The sequence below is a fragment of the Empidonax traillii genome, unplaced genomic scaffold, assembly GCF_003031625.1.
Source record: "Empidonax traillii isolate 1590-97213 ecotype Southwest subspecies unplaced genomic scaffold, ASM303162v1 scaffold224:size737649, whole genome shotgun sequence".
NCBI classification, from domain to species: domain Eukaryota; kingdom Metazoa; phylum Chordata; class Aves; order Passeriformes; family Tyrannidae; genus Empidonax; species Empidonax traillii.
The window spans coordinates 16,388-33,475 of record NW_020955417.1 but is presented as its reverse complement, the minus strand read 5'-3'; the positions used below and the strand labels follow the sequence as shown (position 1 = coordinate 33,475).

At 38.2% G+C, this 17,088-nt stretch overlaps 1 protein-coding gene across 1 annotated transcript in view; it reads right to left on the bottom strand.

Annotated features, from left to right (window-relative positions):
* Positions 1-17,088, bottom strand: part of OTOG (otogelin) — a gene marked incomplete at its 5' end in the record, with an annotated part of 41,666 nt that overhangs the window by 9,859 nt on the left and 14,719 nt on the right. The window contains 15 exons of the mRNA XM_027887916.1: positions 37-112; positions 1,232-1,272; positions 3,125-3,223; positions 3,658-3,759; positions 4,643-4,753; positions 5,121-5,225; positions 5,984-6,196; positions 6,989-7,183; positions 7,865-8,003; positions 8,846-9,066; positions 11,576-11,759; positions 12,117-12,206; positions 13,484-13,620; positions 14,581-14,749; positions 15,365-17,001. Coding sequence (XP_027743717.1) covers positions 37-112; positions 1,232-1,272; positions 3,125-3,223; positions 3,658-3,759; positions 4,643-4,753; positions 5,121-5,225; positions 5,984-6,196; positions 6,989-7,183; positions 7,865-8,003; positions 8,846-9,066; positions 11,576-11,759; positions 12,117-12,206; positions 13,484-13,620; positions 14,581-14,749; positions 15,365-17,001 — 3,519 coding nt within the window. The remainder of the gene's footprint in view (positions 1-36; positions 113-1,231; positions 1,273-3,124; positions 3,224-3,657; positions 3,760-4,642; positions 4,754-5,120; positions 5,226-5,983; positions 6,197-6,988; positions 7,184-7,864; positions 8,004-8,845; positions 9,067-11,575; positions 11,760-12,116; positions 12,207-13,483; positions 13,621-14,580; positions 14,750-15,364; positions 17,002-17,088) is intronic.

Sequence of the window (17,088 nt, the reverse complement as noted above, 5' to 3'; positions counted from 1 at the left end):
GGATATTTCTTTGACTTAAATTATTTTCTGACTTACCACATTTGTACTTCACACAGTTGCAGGTGTTTTCTGTACTGTTCTGAAACTGTTCATCTATCTGAAGTTTCTGCCCCTAAGAGTACACAAGCAGAAAAAAAGAAATGAAACAAGAGTGTTTTCTTATCTATATGATCTTTTTCTTCTAAACAACTTTCCTTCAGAACTTGGGTAGTAGTATCTCTTGCTCCTAGAAACCTATTTGGAATCCACTTTCATCACCCACAGGTATATTTAATTTAATAATAATAACTAAATTGGAATTTTTTACACTCAGTAAAGCAGACACTTAGGACAGAAAAAAAAACTAAGATAGGCCAATGAAATGCAATGGCCTGCCTTTGTACAAAAATCTCCACACAGTGTGGAGTGTATTCTTTCAGAGAATATCTTCGTGGATATAAACAGTATTGCAATAGCACAGATACAATTTTTAATTTTGCCTGTTATTGTTTCTATGTAGGCACACTAAGATTTTTCTCCTGTGTTTATGCAAGTTCTGATTCTTTATACCCAAGTTTCTTCATCTAAGAAATGAAAGCACTAACAACAATTTCACCTTACAAACCATATTGAATTTTCTCTATTTAAAAATGGGTACTCTTTCCAATTTCTCCCTAGGACTCAGAATTATAATTTTTATAAATTATTCCCACACTAATATTATTTTCTGGATGAAACAGTGACAAGAAAAATCAAAGCACACCCAGTACTAACTGGGAACCTAGCCCAGTTTTTTTTTTTCCCCCTAAGCACTTTTGTAATGCAGAACAAGTCACAATTAAATACAGTTTAAAGGTTCTGCTTAGTCATCAGTCTAAGTTCATGACAAATGTTAAAATATTCACCACGGTAAATGATATCAACAAAACACTGGTGCACTAAAGCATTTAGTTCTAACACTTTAAAATAAAAATTTTATCCTTGGGTGCAGTTCCACTCTATTAATACTCTGGGGCAGGATATGGTAATAAACTCTAGAAATACCAATGCTATACAGCCACGTTATTCTACAAGGCATTCAGACTTAACTGGCTTCTTAACAATGGATATATCTTATTATGAAGTAATTTTTTAAAAAGAACAAAGAATGATGTGGCATTTCATATTTCACTGATAAAATTATAAGATGCTGATAAACAGATTTATTAAGAAATTAATAAAAGAATACTGACAATGAAGATAAATTTCATACCAGTTTGCACTGAGGTTTGGGGATTGTTTCACATGCACATTCTGAAACAAAATACAATAACAGAAACAATAGTTTACCAAGTTATACGCCCTTTATGTAAAACAGACCATCAGAGAGAACAGAAAATCCAGATTTGAAAGTCATCACTGAAGAAGTTCTTGAAATATACCCACCTAGGGAGTTCAGAATCATGTCAAATGTCTATGCCATTCTGAAAAATAATAGCAGCTTCTCTGAACCCCTCTACTCATTACAACAATCGACAGCAGAGTATCAACTGCAGTTCACCTGAACACATTAAAAAAATCACGGCCGTTCTAGCTGCTGGCCTCCTTGCAGTGGTGACAATCATTGCAATGTGCAATCAATATAAAGCAGTGGAGAACTGTGTTTAAGGCATCATAAAAATGTATGATATATATGCTACAGTCTTTGTAAACTGGCAAATTCCTGACCTGTGAACCTAACTACTTCTTTTGATAGAGAAAAACAATTGACTAACTGTGATGGGTTGCCCCTGGCTAGATGCCAGGTGCCCACTAAAGCTTCCCTATCACTCCCCTTCTCAAATAAACAGGGGAGAGAAAATATATCAAAAAGCTCATGGGTCAAGATAAGGTCAGGGAGAGACCACTCACCAAATACCGTCATGGGCAAACCAGACTCACCTTGGAGAAACGAACTGAATTTATTACCAACTAAATCAGGAAAGGATAATGAGAAATAAACCCAGATTTTAAAAACACCTTCCCATCATCCCTCCCTTCTTCCTGTGCTTAACTTAACTTTTTTTATTACCTCCTCCCTGCCTGCTGTGCAGGGAGATGAGGAATGGGGGTTGCAGTGATTTCACTACAAATTGTCTATATCCTCGTTAGGGAAAGGACTCTCCAGCATGGGGCCACTACCATGGGAGACAGTTCTCCATGAACTTCTCCAATGTGAGTCCTTCCCACGGGCTGCAGTTCTTCACAAACTGCTCCAGCATGGGGCCCTTCCATGGCATTCAGTCCCTTCAGGAACAGGCTGATCCAGTGTGGGTCCCTGATGGGGTACACAAGTCCTGCCAGCAAACCTGCTCCAGCATGAGCTCCTCTCTCCATGAGTCCACAGGTCCTGCCAGGGGCCTGCTCCAGCACAGGCTTCCCATGGGGTCACAACCTCCCTCCTCAGGGATCCACCTGCTCCAGCGTGGGGTCCTCCATAGGCTGCAGGGGGATCTATGCACTCCAATGGGCCTCTATGGGCTTCAGGGGCACAGCTGCCTCACCCGCATCGTGTGGACCACGGGCTGCAGGGGAATCTCTGCTCTAGCACCTGGAGCTCTTCCTCCCCCTCCTGCTGCACTGACATTGGTGCTTGAAGGGCTGTTTCTCTCGCAAATCTTTCTCTCACTCTTCTCTTTGCCTACAGTTGCTGTCATGTAGCAACTTTTCCCCTTTCTTAAATACACTGTGCCAGAGGTGCTACCACCATCGCTGATGGGCTCAGCCTTGGCCAGCGGTGGGTCCAGCTTTGAGCCAGCTGGCATTGGCTGTGTTGGACATGGGGGAAGCTTTTGGCAGCTCCTCACAGAACACAACTCTGAAGCCTCCACCCCAACAAAACCTTGCCATGCAAACTCAATACAAACTCCTACAAAATTTTCAAGATGATAGATCACCCAGTTTGGACAGCAAATTCTACAGGATGCTATTCAACCTTTTGAAGCAAGAAAAATCAATCCAGGCAGATTAGGAAGTTCTGTACTATGAAATGACTTTGCTACATCATTTGTCCATGAGCAGATCACAGTGGTATAGCTGGCTGAAACCAGACTCAAAACCAAGAGGACAAAGCTGTAGTCAATGTCTTATTGTCTAAGGCAACAACAATGAAAATTAGTGACTTTACCACATGTCCGAAAGGGGCAGCACTTCTCTGGGCTCCACACCTCCACCAAAGACATGCCCAGCATACATTTGAATTCAGGACAACGATGTATTTCACAAACTAAAATTAAAGAAAAGAAAGTCCAGTAAATGCAAGGTTGTCTTGTTTTGATGAATAGAAATATGAATCAATGTATAATAAATTACTTATAATAAATACCTTTCAAAAAGACTTAGAATAGAAATTTAAAAGTTAGATATCAGGTGATGGTAGCATGGAGTACAAATACACTAAGCAAATATTTAAATAGGTTTTAAATATCCAGAGTTTGGGGTCTGAAATTACTCATTTGTTTCCATAATACATCAGATACTGCTTTACACACATAACATTTTAAAAGTAAAGATTACTTGTTCAAGACTACAGATGATAGCATGCTTATATGCACAAGAAGAGCTGTACTTCTAATCCACAACTTTTGGCACTGAACCTCCACACTACAAAATTTGACATGTTCTCTATTATTTAGAATATCAAAATCAAGTCAAACTTACTACATTGGTATGTAGGGCAACACCTGTCAGTAGTGTTGCCATCCACAATAAGAACTTCTCCTTCTTGACATTTGGGTATTTGATCAGAGCAAGCCCCGCATGCTGGAGAAAACAATTATTTAAATCCAAAACATAGGAAGAAATTTTACTACTGCCTAGAAAACATTCCTATAAGTTTATCACAGACCCACATGAAAGAAAACTGAGGTGCTCTGAATTCATTCCTTATAGTCCCTATACAAGAGGCTAATTTATAGTGCAGCTTGCCTTTTCCTTTGTCCCCTACTATAAAGAAAGAACACATTGTGTGTGAGCAAACATGATTTTCCCTCCCTTTTTTGCTATGAAAATTTTGCTAGGTTTTCTCTCCTACTAGCTCACACCATTGTTTTCTGGAATCTTTGATCCCAAATAAAGGGCATCTGCATCTTATACAGAAGACAGCTGTTTAGTAATACTGGAGCTCCTATACTAATGCCAAAAGTGCAGTTTTATTATTGACTTAAGTCATTAAAGGCCAAATCCCAAAAGACCTGAATAAATTTGCATATTACTCCCATATGGGATATTTGTCATCGATTAAGATGGACCATGGCTGATACAGCAGAATATAGGCAGTAAAAGCATAAATAACTTCAGTCTTCTTTCAAATAAAATATTCATACAACTGATTCACACCTTGTGCATGGACAGTCTCTCAAAAGCCCTGAATTCCTTCATTCTTCATCCATGGACTCCACTACAACTCCTCTACGTAACCCAGGAATACTACTCAGTTGCACAAAGCTGTCCTGTGACTTTTCATGGTTGTTGCCATTTCTTATTTTTTATGTAAAATTAATGCCCACTGTTTTAACCACTTTCAAGCCTTACTAGGTTGGGAGAGCTAAAGGAGGTACACGGAGCCCTAGTTGGGAAGATAATAATAAATAATATTTAATATACAAAAATACACTTATAGTGTCAACCAGTCAGGCTACTGTACCACATATATAGGAAATGCAGCAGGTATTCTCCACCCGAGCAGCAATCAGTGTTTGATCGTCCTGGCAGCTTGGCATCTGCTCCATTGGTTCACATTTTTCTGGATCACATTCTGAAAAAAAGTACAACAAATGTGTTTCTTTATATGACGCTCAGCATTCCTCCTTTGTTATGCTACATTCCTAAGAAAGGCAGTGCAGAGCAGAGGGATACTACAAGCTGCTTTAGAAAAAACGTCTACCTTGTATCACAAGAGAGCAAAGACATTCTTGACTGATTGGTAAACACAAGACTCCATCATATCTTCTCAAATTGAGGCACAGACCAACCCCAAGCATTTGGATTAAAGCAAATTTTGTAAATGGCCACACTAACAACGGTATCCACACTAGCTACCTTCGTGCATCCAAGGTGATCTATTTCGTTTTCTGAACATCTTTTACAAGGTGAACTTTTTTACTCTTTGAAAAGAAACCTACCACAGACGTAGTTGGGACAACAGGACTCTTCACTGTAGTAAGTGACCAGCTTTTCCAAGACATTACACTCAGGGATTAGGTGTTCACAGAGACTCCGGTTACAAACTGTTACATACAGGGAAAGAAAAAAAAATAACAACCAGCTTCTAAACTATGCATTTTTAAGTTGAGTAGAGCAGTGACAACCAGTGTTTGCAGTTAGATGCCCCAAATCTTCAAATAACAACATGCATCTGAAGCCACAATGAACTACCAAAAAATCCCAAGGAAATATTAAGAAGTATCCATCATTTGCAATACTCTCCATGGAGGCAACACTAAACTAGAGTTTCGTAAGAATTGAAAAAAATAAAATCCTGTGGAAAACTCACTGCATCATACCGGATAGTCAAAACATGGGAACTGCATGAAATTTCTTCTTGAAGATGGGCTTTCTATGCTAAGAAAGGATTAAAAGAAAAAAAACCCTTTTCTATAATTTTTTACTACTCACTTCCTAAATTTGATAAACCATCACCAGAACACTTTTTCTCAGAATTACTTACATCTTTTGCTAGTATTCAGATGTTAAAAATAAAACAGTAACCTTTACAACTGAGAGAAACAATGCATATCCAAATCAACATAGCACTATTTTAGTCCTCTTAACCCTCATCTGTAACTCTACGTCTAACCCAAAACCTACCAGATATCAAGCCAAACGTACAAAGTTTCTACAATTTTCTGTGTAATCTCTTAATTCAAACCAAAGTAATTTACTTGTGCTTCAAAAGTAGGATACGTAACTGGAAAAAAAAACAGCACAGAGTAAAGGTATCTGCATACTTCAGTGGCAGTATTCATAATCGTCGAGGAATACTTACTACAAATCTTCTGGGGACAACAGGTCTGGTCACCAGGAACATGCAAGGCCACTTCTGCAAATCGCTGACAGTCTAAATTGTGGGTATCTGAACAGTTGTACTCCACTGGAATAATAGTCTCACTGTCAACACATTTTTGCATACAGCATCCGCTCGAAGAAGTGTTCCAGATCTCACCCACTGCGTGAGGTGTTCCTGAGCTGTCTGTACAAGCTAGATCAGGACAACAGAAAATATTTTTTTTTTTTTACTTCAGATTTTGACTACCATTTTCTATGAAGTATAAAAATCCCAGAATTTTAAAGGCTTCATCTATTTCCACCACCTCCCAAAAAAAAGTGAAGGAGGAGACAGTCTGAGACTGAGCTCCTGTGGGAAAGCAAGACACTCTAGAAGATCTGGGCCTCCACTTTTTTTTGTGTCTCCACACAAAATACTTTTTTATTTCAGACATATCAAAACTATTACTAATTTACAGTGCTTTATGGAGTCTGATTTATCATAATAAATCTTAATAAATCTGCATCTCTAAGGTTTGTGTTGTTTAGGCATTGGTTCACTATTTGGTGTGCTGAGGCAGAACTGTAATAAATACAAACGTGAATGCTGGCAGGAAGAACATAGGACATATACATGTATTCAAAGTGTGTAATTAACTGTTGCTGCATATCGTTTGAATGCCATTTAGTGTTGAAAGGCTGGACCCTTGACAAAGGGCTTAGGTGAAAAGGAGGCCAAAACTAATACGCTTAGAATACTGGAATGCATAAACAAAGACTTCCATTTTGAAGAGCACTCTTCAGCTGACAGGTGAGAAAATTGTATATTACAAGGACGTTCCCTGCTTGCTCACCTGCACACTTAGTGTTTGCTGAATATCTAGAATCCTCAACTGAATGACATGCAGAACCCACACAACACCAAACCAGAACTCAACTTATTAGTAATGAAGTATCTGACCACCAACTTGCAGATAATAAAGAAGAAAATCACATCCAAATATACCACATTTTTCTTCAGGAATACAGACAGCAGTATGAGTTCGGTGAAGGATGGTCCCTCCAGCACAGACACAGCCTTCTGTCAACACTGAACAGGAGTCTGAATCCAGAGAAGCAACCTCGTTATTCTGACAACTGTCTGCAACCTCACAGGCAGCTATACAAGGCTGATAGGAGAAGTTTTCAGAGCAGGGGAAGGCTAGAAAGGAAATAAACAAATCACATGTTCTGAAGTTGTAATTACATGAGGCAACACCTAAGAGAAGATCTACCAACCTAATACACCAATACAAACAGGTTACCTTCTACATGGCAAATTGAATCAAAAGGAATTTTCAAGCACTTTTACTTCTCTTGTAATAATATTTTCATCAGGCTTCAGTTTGCATTTTGGCAGTAGAGATATCAAACCATGTCAACAGTGTTGACACAAATTAATTCAAACTTCAAAAACCTTTGCAAATACTACACAGACTAGTAACAGTGTTCAGTTCAGTGCTATTTTTTGGTGGTTTCCTCCTCTCCGCAACCAATTCTGTTGCATTTTGGTTTTATCACAGGGAAGTGGCTGAGAAACAAAACACTGTGTTGCAAGAGAGAAGATTTAACTTCTGCATGAATGTACATAATAAGCCAGAGGTAGACTAGTGAGCAAGGTTCTTTGGATAACCTTTTCCATCTTTGAAATGGCTATAATGATCCTGATTCCTTTTGAATACTCCTTGGAAGTGTTTAATAAAAAATGCTGAATTTATTATCTCAGTAATAATTCCAAAGTACACAAAGACTCTATGGGCATTTTCAACTTGCAGTAACTCTTGCACTAGGCAAGTTTTATCTCTGTGAGCACTAGAGGTGCACATACATGCAGAATACTTACGGCAGTAATCAGAACTCCTCCATTCTATACAAATATTAAATTTGTGGCACATTGCCACATAGGCAGCTAGGGAAATGCATGGATTTTGAATGTACTCAATATCTTGAACCCATATATCACAGAACAGCTCAGGTGGAACCTAACAAAGGGAAAAAAAAAAAGATATGACACTTTCATAGAGACTATACTAGGTAGGAAAAAGACTGGTCTTTTAAAATATCTACAAACAACGAAGCCAAAAGTTCTTTGTTTACAGTAAGCCTTCATTGGTGTACAGAGATAATCTACTAGTATTTAAAAGTAAGACTTTCTGAATGTTTCATCTCCTATAAGTGACAACGTAAGAGGTAATAGAGGTTTTTTCCAGTAGAAGGCATAATTACTTGTTTTTTGTTCTTCCATACCTCTATATTTTTACCTGGTTTTGGCTTCCTCTTCATCAAACTCACCAGTATACAAAAGGTCAAATGGTAGTGCATTCATATGACCAGAAATAATTTATTTGCACACTGTTTGTTATTTGCCTTAGGCTTGCTTTATAGGAACTGTTCTACCCTTTCACATCTCTGAGCTGGAATTGTGCCTCTAGAGCCTTTGAGAATGCAGGTTCTCAGATTACCTATTGCAATTTGGGACTTGTTAAATTGCTGAAGGCTTAAGGATTAATTAAATCTTAAAACTATTTTCTTTTACTTTTCTCTACATCTTACTGATACAGTTGAATAAGTTGAGAATTAGGCATTATTTCAAAACTAATAGAGTTGAAATTCTGAATTTGTTAATTGTTTACTTCAACTCTCCTATCAAGCTGCCATACTCATCAATTAGTTTTACCTTGCAACTGTAGATACAAGAAAACTATACATCTCATTCAATAGATGTGCTTACATGCAGTCTCTCATTAATGGAATTATCAAGTATGCAAGATTATCTCTGAACTGCAGCTCTCTCAAAATGTAAGCTTTGAAATAGTTAACATACGTAAGGATGACAGCTGCTGAAGGTCTGGTTCAACACCATTCTTAAGCACTCTGAGCAGTCTGTGAGTGAGCAATTAGTTTCCTGATGCCTGTCTTCTCCAGCATACTTTAACGTGTCTGGCACTTGCCAGCTGTCTATAAAAGTCGATGGTGAACTGCTTTTGCTTAAAACTGTCCTGTTGGGTAGCATCAAGTCATTTTCCAAGGTTCTATCACAAAACCCTGTGAATTACCAGAAAGGAAAGAAAGGTTAACACCACGTGATTCATTCTGAAGAATGTTTGAAGTGGCATATTCAAATAAGTTAAATAGCTTTTCAAAATCTTATACAACACAACAGTATCACAAGCTACAACAGATGTAGAAAGCCTTTGGGAGGATCAAAATACACAAAATTCAGAAAATTTAAGAAAAACTAAAGATGCATCTATGAGTGGAAATCTATTGCCTATCCAAGAGCTGTTCAGAAAGCCCAGCTATGGCACAAAACTTCAGCCCTCAGTTACACGGGCACTAAACAAAAATCTATTTTAAAGAAGGCTACAAAGCACCTCTGTATATAGCAACAAATTAAAACTGTAAATGTTGTCAGAAAAGGGAACTCCCATTAAATGCAAGATGCTTGTCTGATACTGTATTTCAGGTGTACTGTATCATTCTACTTATGCTTCTGAGCAATCTTAAGCATCTGTGGCTGAAGAGCTACCATAGAAGTTTTGGCACTTCCAGGTATATCTAGATTACCACTCAGCAGGAGAAAAACAAATCCAACTTTTCTATATTTGCTTCACAGAAGGCAGCATTACCTTTTTTTCCCCTGTTTTAGCTAAGATAGCTGGCAATTTTGAATCACTTTGGAGCAAAAGAAGCAATGCAACATGAAGAGTGAGTTTGGTTAACACAGTTAGTTATCTGTTCAAAAACTATTTGTGGATTTCACCCTTTTCTAAAGAACTAATCTGTTTTACCATTTTTCACAATCCCTTATGACAAGAGCAAGTCATTGACAATCAGTGATACAAAAATAGGCATTCAGAGAGTACAACAGCTTTTCAAACTGTAACCTTTATCTGATAAAAAATGTTTCTGGTTGAACCCTTTGAGGTTGTGAGTATATCCAACACAGATAGGAAGTACTTGATGGTTCTGAAAGACTTCAAAGGATTGCTGTCATGTCAGGGGTATCTTTTTTCACTTCTCTTGTACACTGACAAGGAGATTTAACACAGCAAAACTAAGGCTTCACATTTGTCTTGGCAGGATCTGGTTACAGCTAAAACTGACATTCTTGCACTCTCTTTCACCAGTTTTGCTGTGGAGATGTCAATATTCCCTTCCCACATCCCTCCTCTCCCACACCAGCTCTTCACCAGCTGCCACATTTGGCCAATCCTTGTACTGTAAAACACACTGTTGTCTCTGACATGAATCCCTCCAAGGGATGACTGTGCCACAAAACTGCAGTGGTATCTTGAGTTTTAGATTTCCATGAAGCTGAGAAATCAGGATCTACCAATACTGCCGTTCAGCTAAAAGACATCTGAGAAAGGTCAAATACGAGCAGTAGAATTACACAGAAAGCACAGGAGATCAGAGTAGACTAATTTAGCCTGAAAAGATGCACCACAAGAAGCTCACTTCAAGCAGGCTCTCTGAGTTGCACCAGACAGCACTGTGCAGGCAGACCTATACAAAGAATCCCAGTCAGGGAGGAATACCAGAAATACACAGCACACTCTCTGAAGAAGTTGTACTTGCAACATCATCCACAGAAATGTGTTGTCATCTAGTCAAAATGCCTTGTAAACCAGGAACATAATGTTCTCAATGCTCCCTATCACAGTAATCAAACACATAAAGGCAAAAGATACTTTCAGGATAACTTCAACTAGGCTTATTAAAAAAACCACAGTCTTAACTTTCTTGTTTCTGTTTGATCTAATTACAATAACAATTAGACAAAGAGAGCCAGAATGGTTCTGAAAACAAAAGTTAGGGTAAATTACAGATAATAATCCAATTTCAAAATGGCACGAATTCAAACTCTGTGAGAAGCACATTACTGTCTTTAGGACTTGAAACTGGACTGAGCTATCACTGGTATTTGATACTGAGCTCCAGGCATTTGCCCTTTCTGAAACTGGAAAGACATCCACTGCAATTATATGATCTCTTTAATCCCGTTTTCCAGCTCCAATTTACAGAAGATAAATTTACATGCTTGCAAAAGCTATAACACCTACAGCTTATTCGAGGCTATGATTTTAAGAAAAAAAGAAAGTAGGCAAAACTACTGAACTGATCTAACAGAGTGCAACATGATGTTTAGTTAAGCTGCCACTATTAAGAAATTCCTTCCGAACTATTTCCTTCAACAGATAAAGTAAGATTAGTTCTCTCAAGTTAACATTTCCTGGGAATTCTGACCTTTAGAAACTGAAAATAGCACATATCGCTTCCTATCAGATGGATATCAAACACTGTATCTGTAAATGACCTATTTGACATTATGGACTTATACCTGTCTTATTTATTTGGGTAGATATCAAACATAATTTCAACAACTAACAAAATTAATAACAGACTAATTTTAATAGTATTTTAAACTTTGCAGTTATCTGCAATAACTCTTTTGGGACAGATCCTGCAATAAACAGCTTGTATAATTAGGAAACTGTCCCCCTAGCAAAGCATATGAATTCCTCTCATGCTTACACTAGTCTATACTTACCACACAGTCCCAAAGTGCTTGGTTCTCTGCTACTATTAAACTCAATAATCATCACACCTGTGTTGTGAAACCACTGAATTCTGATTTTTGATGGGGTCTCAACCGCATACTTGAAGCCTGAATCTTCAACTTTGTATCCATATTTTCTTACAGTAGGCCAAGCAGATCTTGAATTTACTGTTATCTAAAAACAGGCAGAGAGGTTAATTGTCAGGCAGAAGAACTAAGGCCAGATTCTCAGCAGCTTAGGAATCTAAATCATAACTAATTTCAAAAGAAGTCAGGCTCTCCTCCACAAAGATAATACAGGCACCAAAGGGACCAAGAGTTTATGTGCCTTACTCTGTGACTTACCTCATTAACTATTCTTGTAGGACAGTTTGGCTCTTTGAATTTAATAGGAGTTCACTAAATTATGAAATCAACGAATTATATGACTTTTTTTGTTCTACTCTAATCCTCAGTATCCATGTGAGAAGGCAGTTGGTTACAGAAGTAAGATGCTATCTAAAAGGAAAAGAAAAATCTTCATAATACTTACTTTTCTACTTAAACGATTGATAATAATTTGGTTTGATACATAGGTTAGATTCAACATTGCCAGGCACAAAGAAGTTGAATTTAAGTTACTCTGTGGAGAAAACAAAAATACATTTACCATAGTCACAATGTGCAAAAATCTTTCTACATTAGCTACTTACTGGTTTTAGGCACTGGGAAATTAAGGACTTTTTGGGGGGTATATTATTAAGAAAGGAAATCCATTGCTGATTACAGTTTCAAGTCAAGACTACAAAGTTTATCTGGATAGCATTCTTGCAAAATAAACAAGGAAAAATACTGTGATCTCATTTTTTACAGTAACTGTGCTCTATCACACAGTCTTATGATTGTATGATGCAATCAGTTGATACAATTGATACAATTACAACAGAAATACAAGTTTGCAGGGGAAAAAAACCCACTAGTGGACTAGCTGTTTGGACACCAAAAAAAACGACCTACGTGCCTGAAGGTGAGCAAGAATGAGACTAAGAGTGATGGATCTGTATGATATATGTACAGTACAGAAGTAATGGACGCATAATACAAGCATAACTCCTGAGCTAACAGGCACTGAACAAAACAGGATGCAAATACTGAATGCAACAGGAAAACAAATCTGAAAATCATAAACACATCTTTCTCATATCAATCATATTGAACTCCTGAAATTAACTTCCATAAGGTGCCACTTGGGACCAAACTTCGTAATGGACATTTATTTACAGATATCAAAATTACCTAGATTTCATAGAAGAGACTGGAATTTAAAGAGTTTTGTAAAGGCTCGTAAGAAATTAACTTTTCATGACAAAAGCCAATCCACACTACACATTAGAAAGGGTGCCCACCAGGCTTTCTCTCTTCCTCCCATGTCAGAGACTCAGAATGCACAGGGTGGTCTGATTCAGTCTGGCATTCCTACAGTCTTTTTGGCTCTGAAGACTGGTGTTTTCAATGTGAATTTCTCCACATGAACATAGGTAAAAAATCATGCATTGAAATACACTGGTAATATACTGGTGATAAATACCAGTCATGGTGGTATTTGTTATATGACAGCCCTCACAGAAGTGACTGATGATGTGTATCCACTTAATCTCTCACCACCTTGTCCACACTGCTCATACAATAACATGGATCTACTTCTCATCTTCCAGCTGTCTCAGAAGGAACTATGCATATGCAGTCAGGTGATAAAGTGTTATACAAGTTGTGAGTGTTGTAAAATGCAAGTATAATTCATAGATATTGCACAGAAGTCAATAACAACCACAACTATGTAATATTACTATGCTCTTGCTTTTAGGATACATCTTACTAGTAGTACCAAACACCTTCTGTTAGGTGATAAATGTTAGTTACCATTCTACAGTCAAGGACATGGATGGTTATAGTTTCATCTCGAGTTTGACTAACAATGTAGGATGCTTCTTTGAATAAAGCCAAATGATTTCCATCATAGGTTACAATGCTCAGATCAGAGAAAATGGTGCAACGACCTAAGGGAAAAAAATAGTAAATTTTTTTTCGAACTTATTTTAGAACTTCAGTAAATATTAAAAAATATGAAGATACATTTTAGAAGACTGACTAGCTTACTAGAGTTTCATATATGCAACATATATTTTCAGCTATATTTGATACCGTCGCACCTCTGTAAATGGACAGCAGAGTCAAATCCTGCATATTTCAGGGGGACAACCTGCAGACCTCTGCAATTATCTGTTTACTTACAGGTCTTGCCAGCAAGGCTTTGCCATTTTTACAAATCCTAAATTAGGAAAAATCACGAATGACAGTAGCTCCCACCAGACCCTTAGTTCCCTTCTAGTCTTGTTCCTAACGTGGAAAGTTTATATTTCCCAGTCTCGTTGCTAAAGCTTTTGTATTTCAAAGGTCTTGAAGTTCTACTCTGAGTTGTTTCAAACTCTAGAGCACAACCAGAAATTCCAGTTGCTCATCTCTGCATACTTTCCTTACTATTATGTACTAAAACAAATTTTCTTCAAAGTTTGGATTCCTTCTACCCAATTCCAAGTAACTGATGAGACTGACTACTGTACAGAATCCCCAAACTGCTAACAGAGATAGTTAACAGTCTGTGGAATCTTCTCATCCTCCAGAAGATATAAAATGAACCAAAGAATCCACTGACTATATTGTTAAGTGTCCCCTGATTAGACAGACCAATGACAAGATGTGTCTAAGTCAGACTTGGACATATTTACTGCAGATACCTAAAGCTGAGTAAGAGGAATATCCTAAATTAAAGGAGCACTTTGATTTAATGTCCCTGGATGTACAACTAGAATTATAACTTTCATTAGTCAATGAGCAACCTGTACAGGGTGCATCTTCTACGTCTATGCTATAGTACAGAAGTGTCAGTTTTTAGCCTTCTTACACATGCATTAAATTGTAACCTAAATCCACTTCAAAGGTACATAATTAAAACTTACATGCACATTCCCACTTTGGGCAGCATTTGTCACCATTCATTTGAATAGCAAATCCTAAAACTCCACAGCTGGGCTGAGTTGCATTGTATGGGCAGTTCTGGGACTTATTAACTTGGATCAGTTGTCCATCCAAGCAAATGTGTTTTATGCACTCATCCTCTGTGATTGGCTAAGGCACATTTAATAAAAGACACCGGTTACCATTCTTATCAATGTAGTATCACAATATTGCAAAGTTTTTGTTTAAAAAAAGAGGTTCACATTCTTCAGGTACAGAATACTTACTGATCCCTATGACACTCAAAGAAGCTATCAGTGAAGAGCATGTTGAAAACCTGACCGTTCTGAGGACACATTAACATTGCTGTCCTGCTGTAAAGGTGAGAACAGCACTACTGAATTTTTAACTTTACTTTGGAAAAAGTTGAGAAGGAAAAATACGGAAGCGCACAAGCAGGAATAATAACAGGAATCTCTGGAAAGATATGTTTTAAGGAGGGTGACATGACAAAAGCATATAAAAGCATCATATTTTGCCCAAAACCCCGTTCTTGTAACGGTCACACCTCAGAGGCCTAAAATTGAGTGTAGTATAGCATTTAGAAAAAGAAATTATGTGCAATGAAATCATCCAAGGTTTCAGATATAGTTGATAACACAATTGGGCTCCCTGTTTGATACAGATATTTTAAATCCTAAAGATGAAGGTATGGCTCATAAATTTTTAGTCAGTGTATAAAAGGCATATTCCAAAACAGACAGATAAATATTTATAGCTACTCACTGTACAAGTTTGAAGAGTTGCTGTTTCTTGAGGCACCATAAAAGGTGATGCTGTCACTCCTGACACGGCTTCAGCTGTTGCCAGTCCATCAGAAAGTGCTGTAGTTAAGCCATGAAGTGGTTTGGTAGATAAATAGGTCAACGAGGAAACTGATGGAGCTGTTGTGTCATTTGGATGATCAGATACCGTTAGCAGTGAACTCACAGAAGGTGTTCGCACCTCAGATGATGTTTCAAGTTTTGAACTTTGAGCAGTACTGACTGATGATGCAGCTACAGAAGGAAGTGGTTTTGTTTCAGAAGATGAATGTATAGTGGAGAGAACTGAAGTTTTATTTGTGAAATATGGAGAGTAAAATGTCTGAGGTGTTTCTGGGCTAACGGTAACACCCTGAGTAAGAACAGGTTGGACTTGGGTTGGTAATTGTGGCTCTTCAGATTTTACTGTGTCAAGGGACACGGCTCCTTTTGCTTCTGAAGTAAGAGAACTGGGCTTCACAGCACTTGTGGTGGGTTCTGTGACTGCTTCCGCTTTGCCTAAAATTGCTGATGCAATACTAACATTTTGCCCAGCACTGCTCATCACTGAAGAGGCTGAAGCTGCAGCTGTACTTGCCACAAACGTGGAACTGAAGGTGGTGGTTGAGGTCGTCACCTGCTTAGGCAACACTGCAGTTTTCTCTGTATCACTTTTGCTTGTTGATGTGGATGGCCCACTCCCCATCACAATGGGAATTTCTGTTGTTTCTGGTAACAAAACCATTGAAGAGGTTGACTTAGAACTTGGTGAAGATGAGGTTGTTCCAAGTGTTTGTCTTGAATCAAGTGATTCAGTGACCGAGGCCTGGCGAGTGAATTTTAGATCCGTAGCTGCCTTTTGTGTGGAAAATGAAGGAAATGGCTCCTTTTTAATTGTTGTTAAAGAGGAGGAAGTTGCAAGCACTTCTGGTGAGAAAGAGGGAATTTTGGTGCCAAAAATAAAGCCAGCTGTTGTTCTAGTTGGGACTGCAGACTGCAAGACAGAAGTTCTTAATACATGTGGCAGCGTGACTGAATCAGTTAAATGTAAATATTTTTCAGTTGGTAAAAGAACTTTTGTAGGACCTACTGAGGAAGGCAATACACTTGAATGAATGCCCTCAGGTAGTGAGGTGGTTAATGGGTATAAGGAAGTCAGTTTCACTGTAGCTTCCGTTGTGCCAAAGGCACGTGGCTGACCAGTGGATTTTGTTAGAGTTTCTGCAGGATACTGGTAAACTGGGGTAATGCTTTGGCTCACCAGGGAAGGTTCAGAAGTCTGATGATCAAGCTCCATAATCTTCTGAGTAGAAAAATGTGGTGTAACCATGGTCTTTGTGGTCTCTACTGGAAGTTTATCTCCCGAAGATGTCTGCCAAGAGAAGGGGCCTGCTGAAGATGGAGGCAGGGATGGCTGAGCTGCAGCTGATGTAAGTTCCACTGTATCTGTTATACTTTGGATTGTAGGTTTCAGTGCTGTAGAAACTGTTTTAGTTTCTATTGAAGATTTTGGTGTGGTTGTTACTTCTGGTATCCGTTGGGTTATAGAAGAAGAAGAAACTAACTTATCTCCTAGATACTGAGAGGTAGAGAAAGTGTAAGAAGACTTTGTTACTGGAAGTACAACAGAAGGGGAGGGAGAGGATTTTTCTCTGCCTGTCATTACTTTTGTGGTTGTTACGAGTTGGCTGCTAAATTCAGTGGATG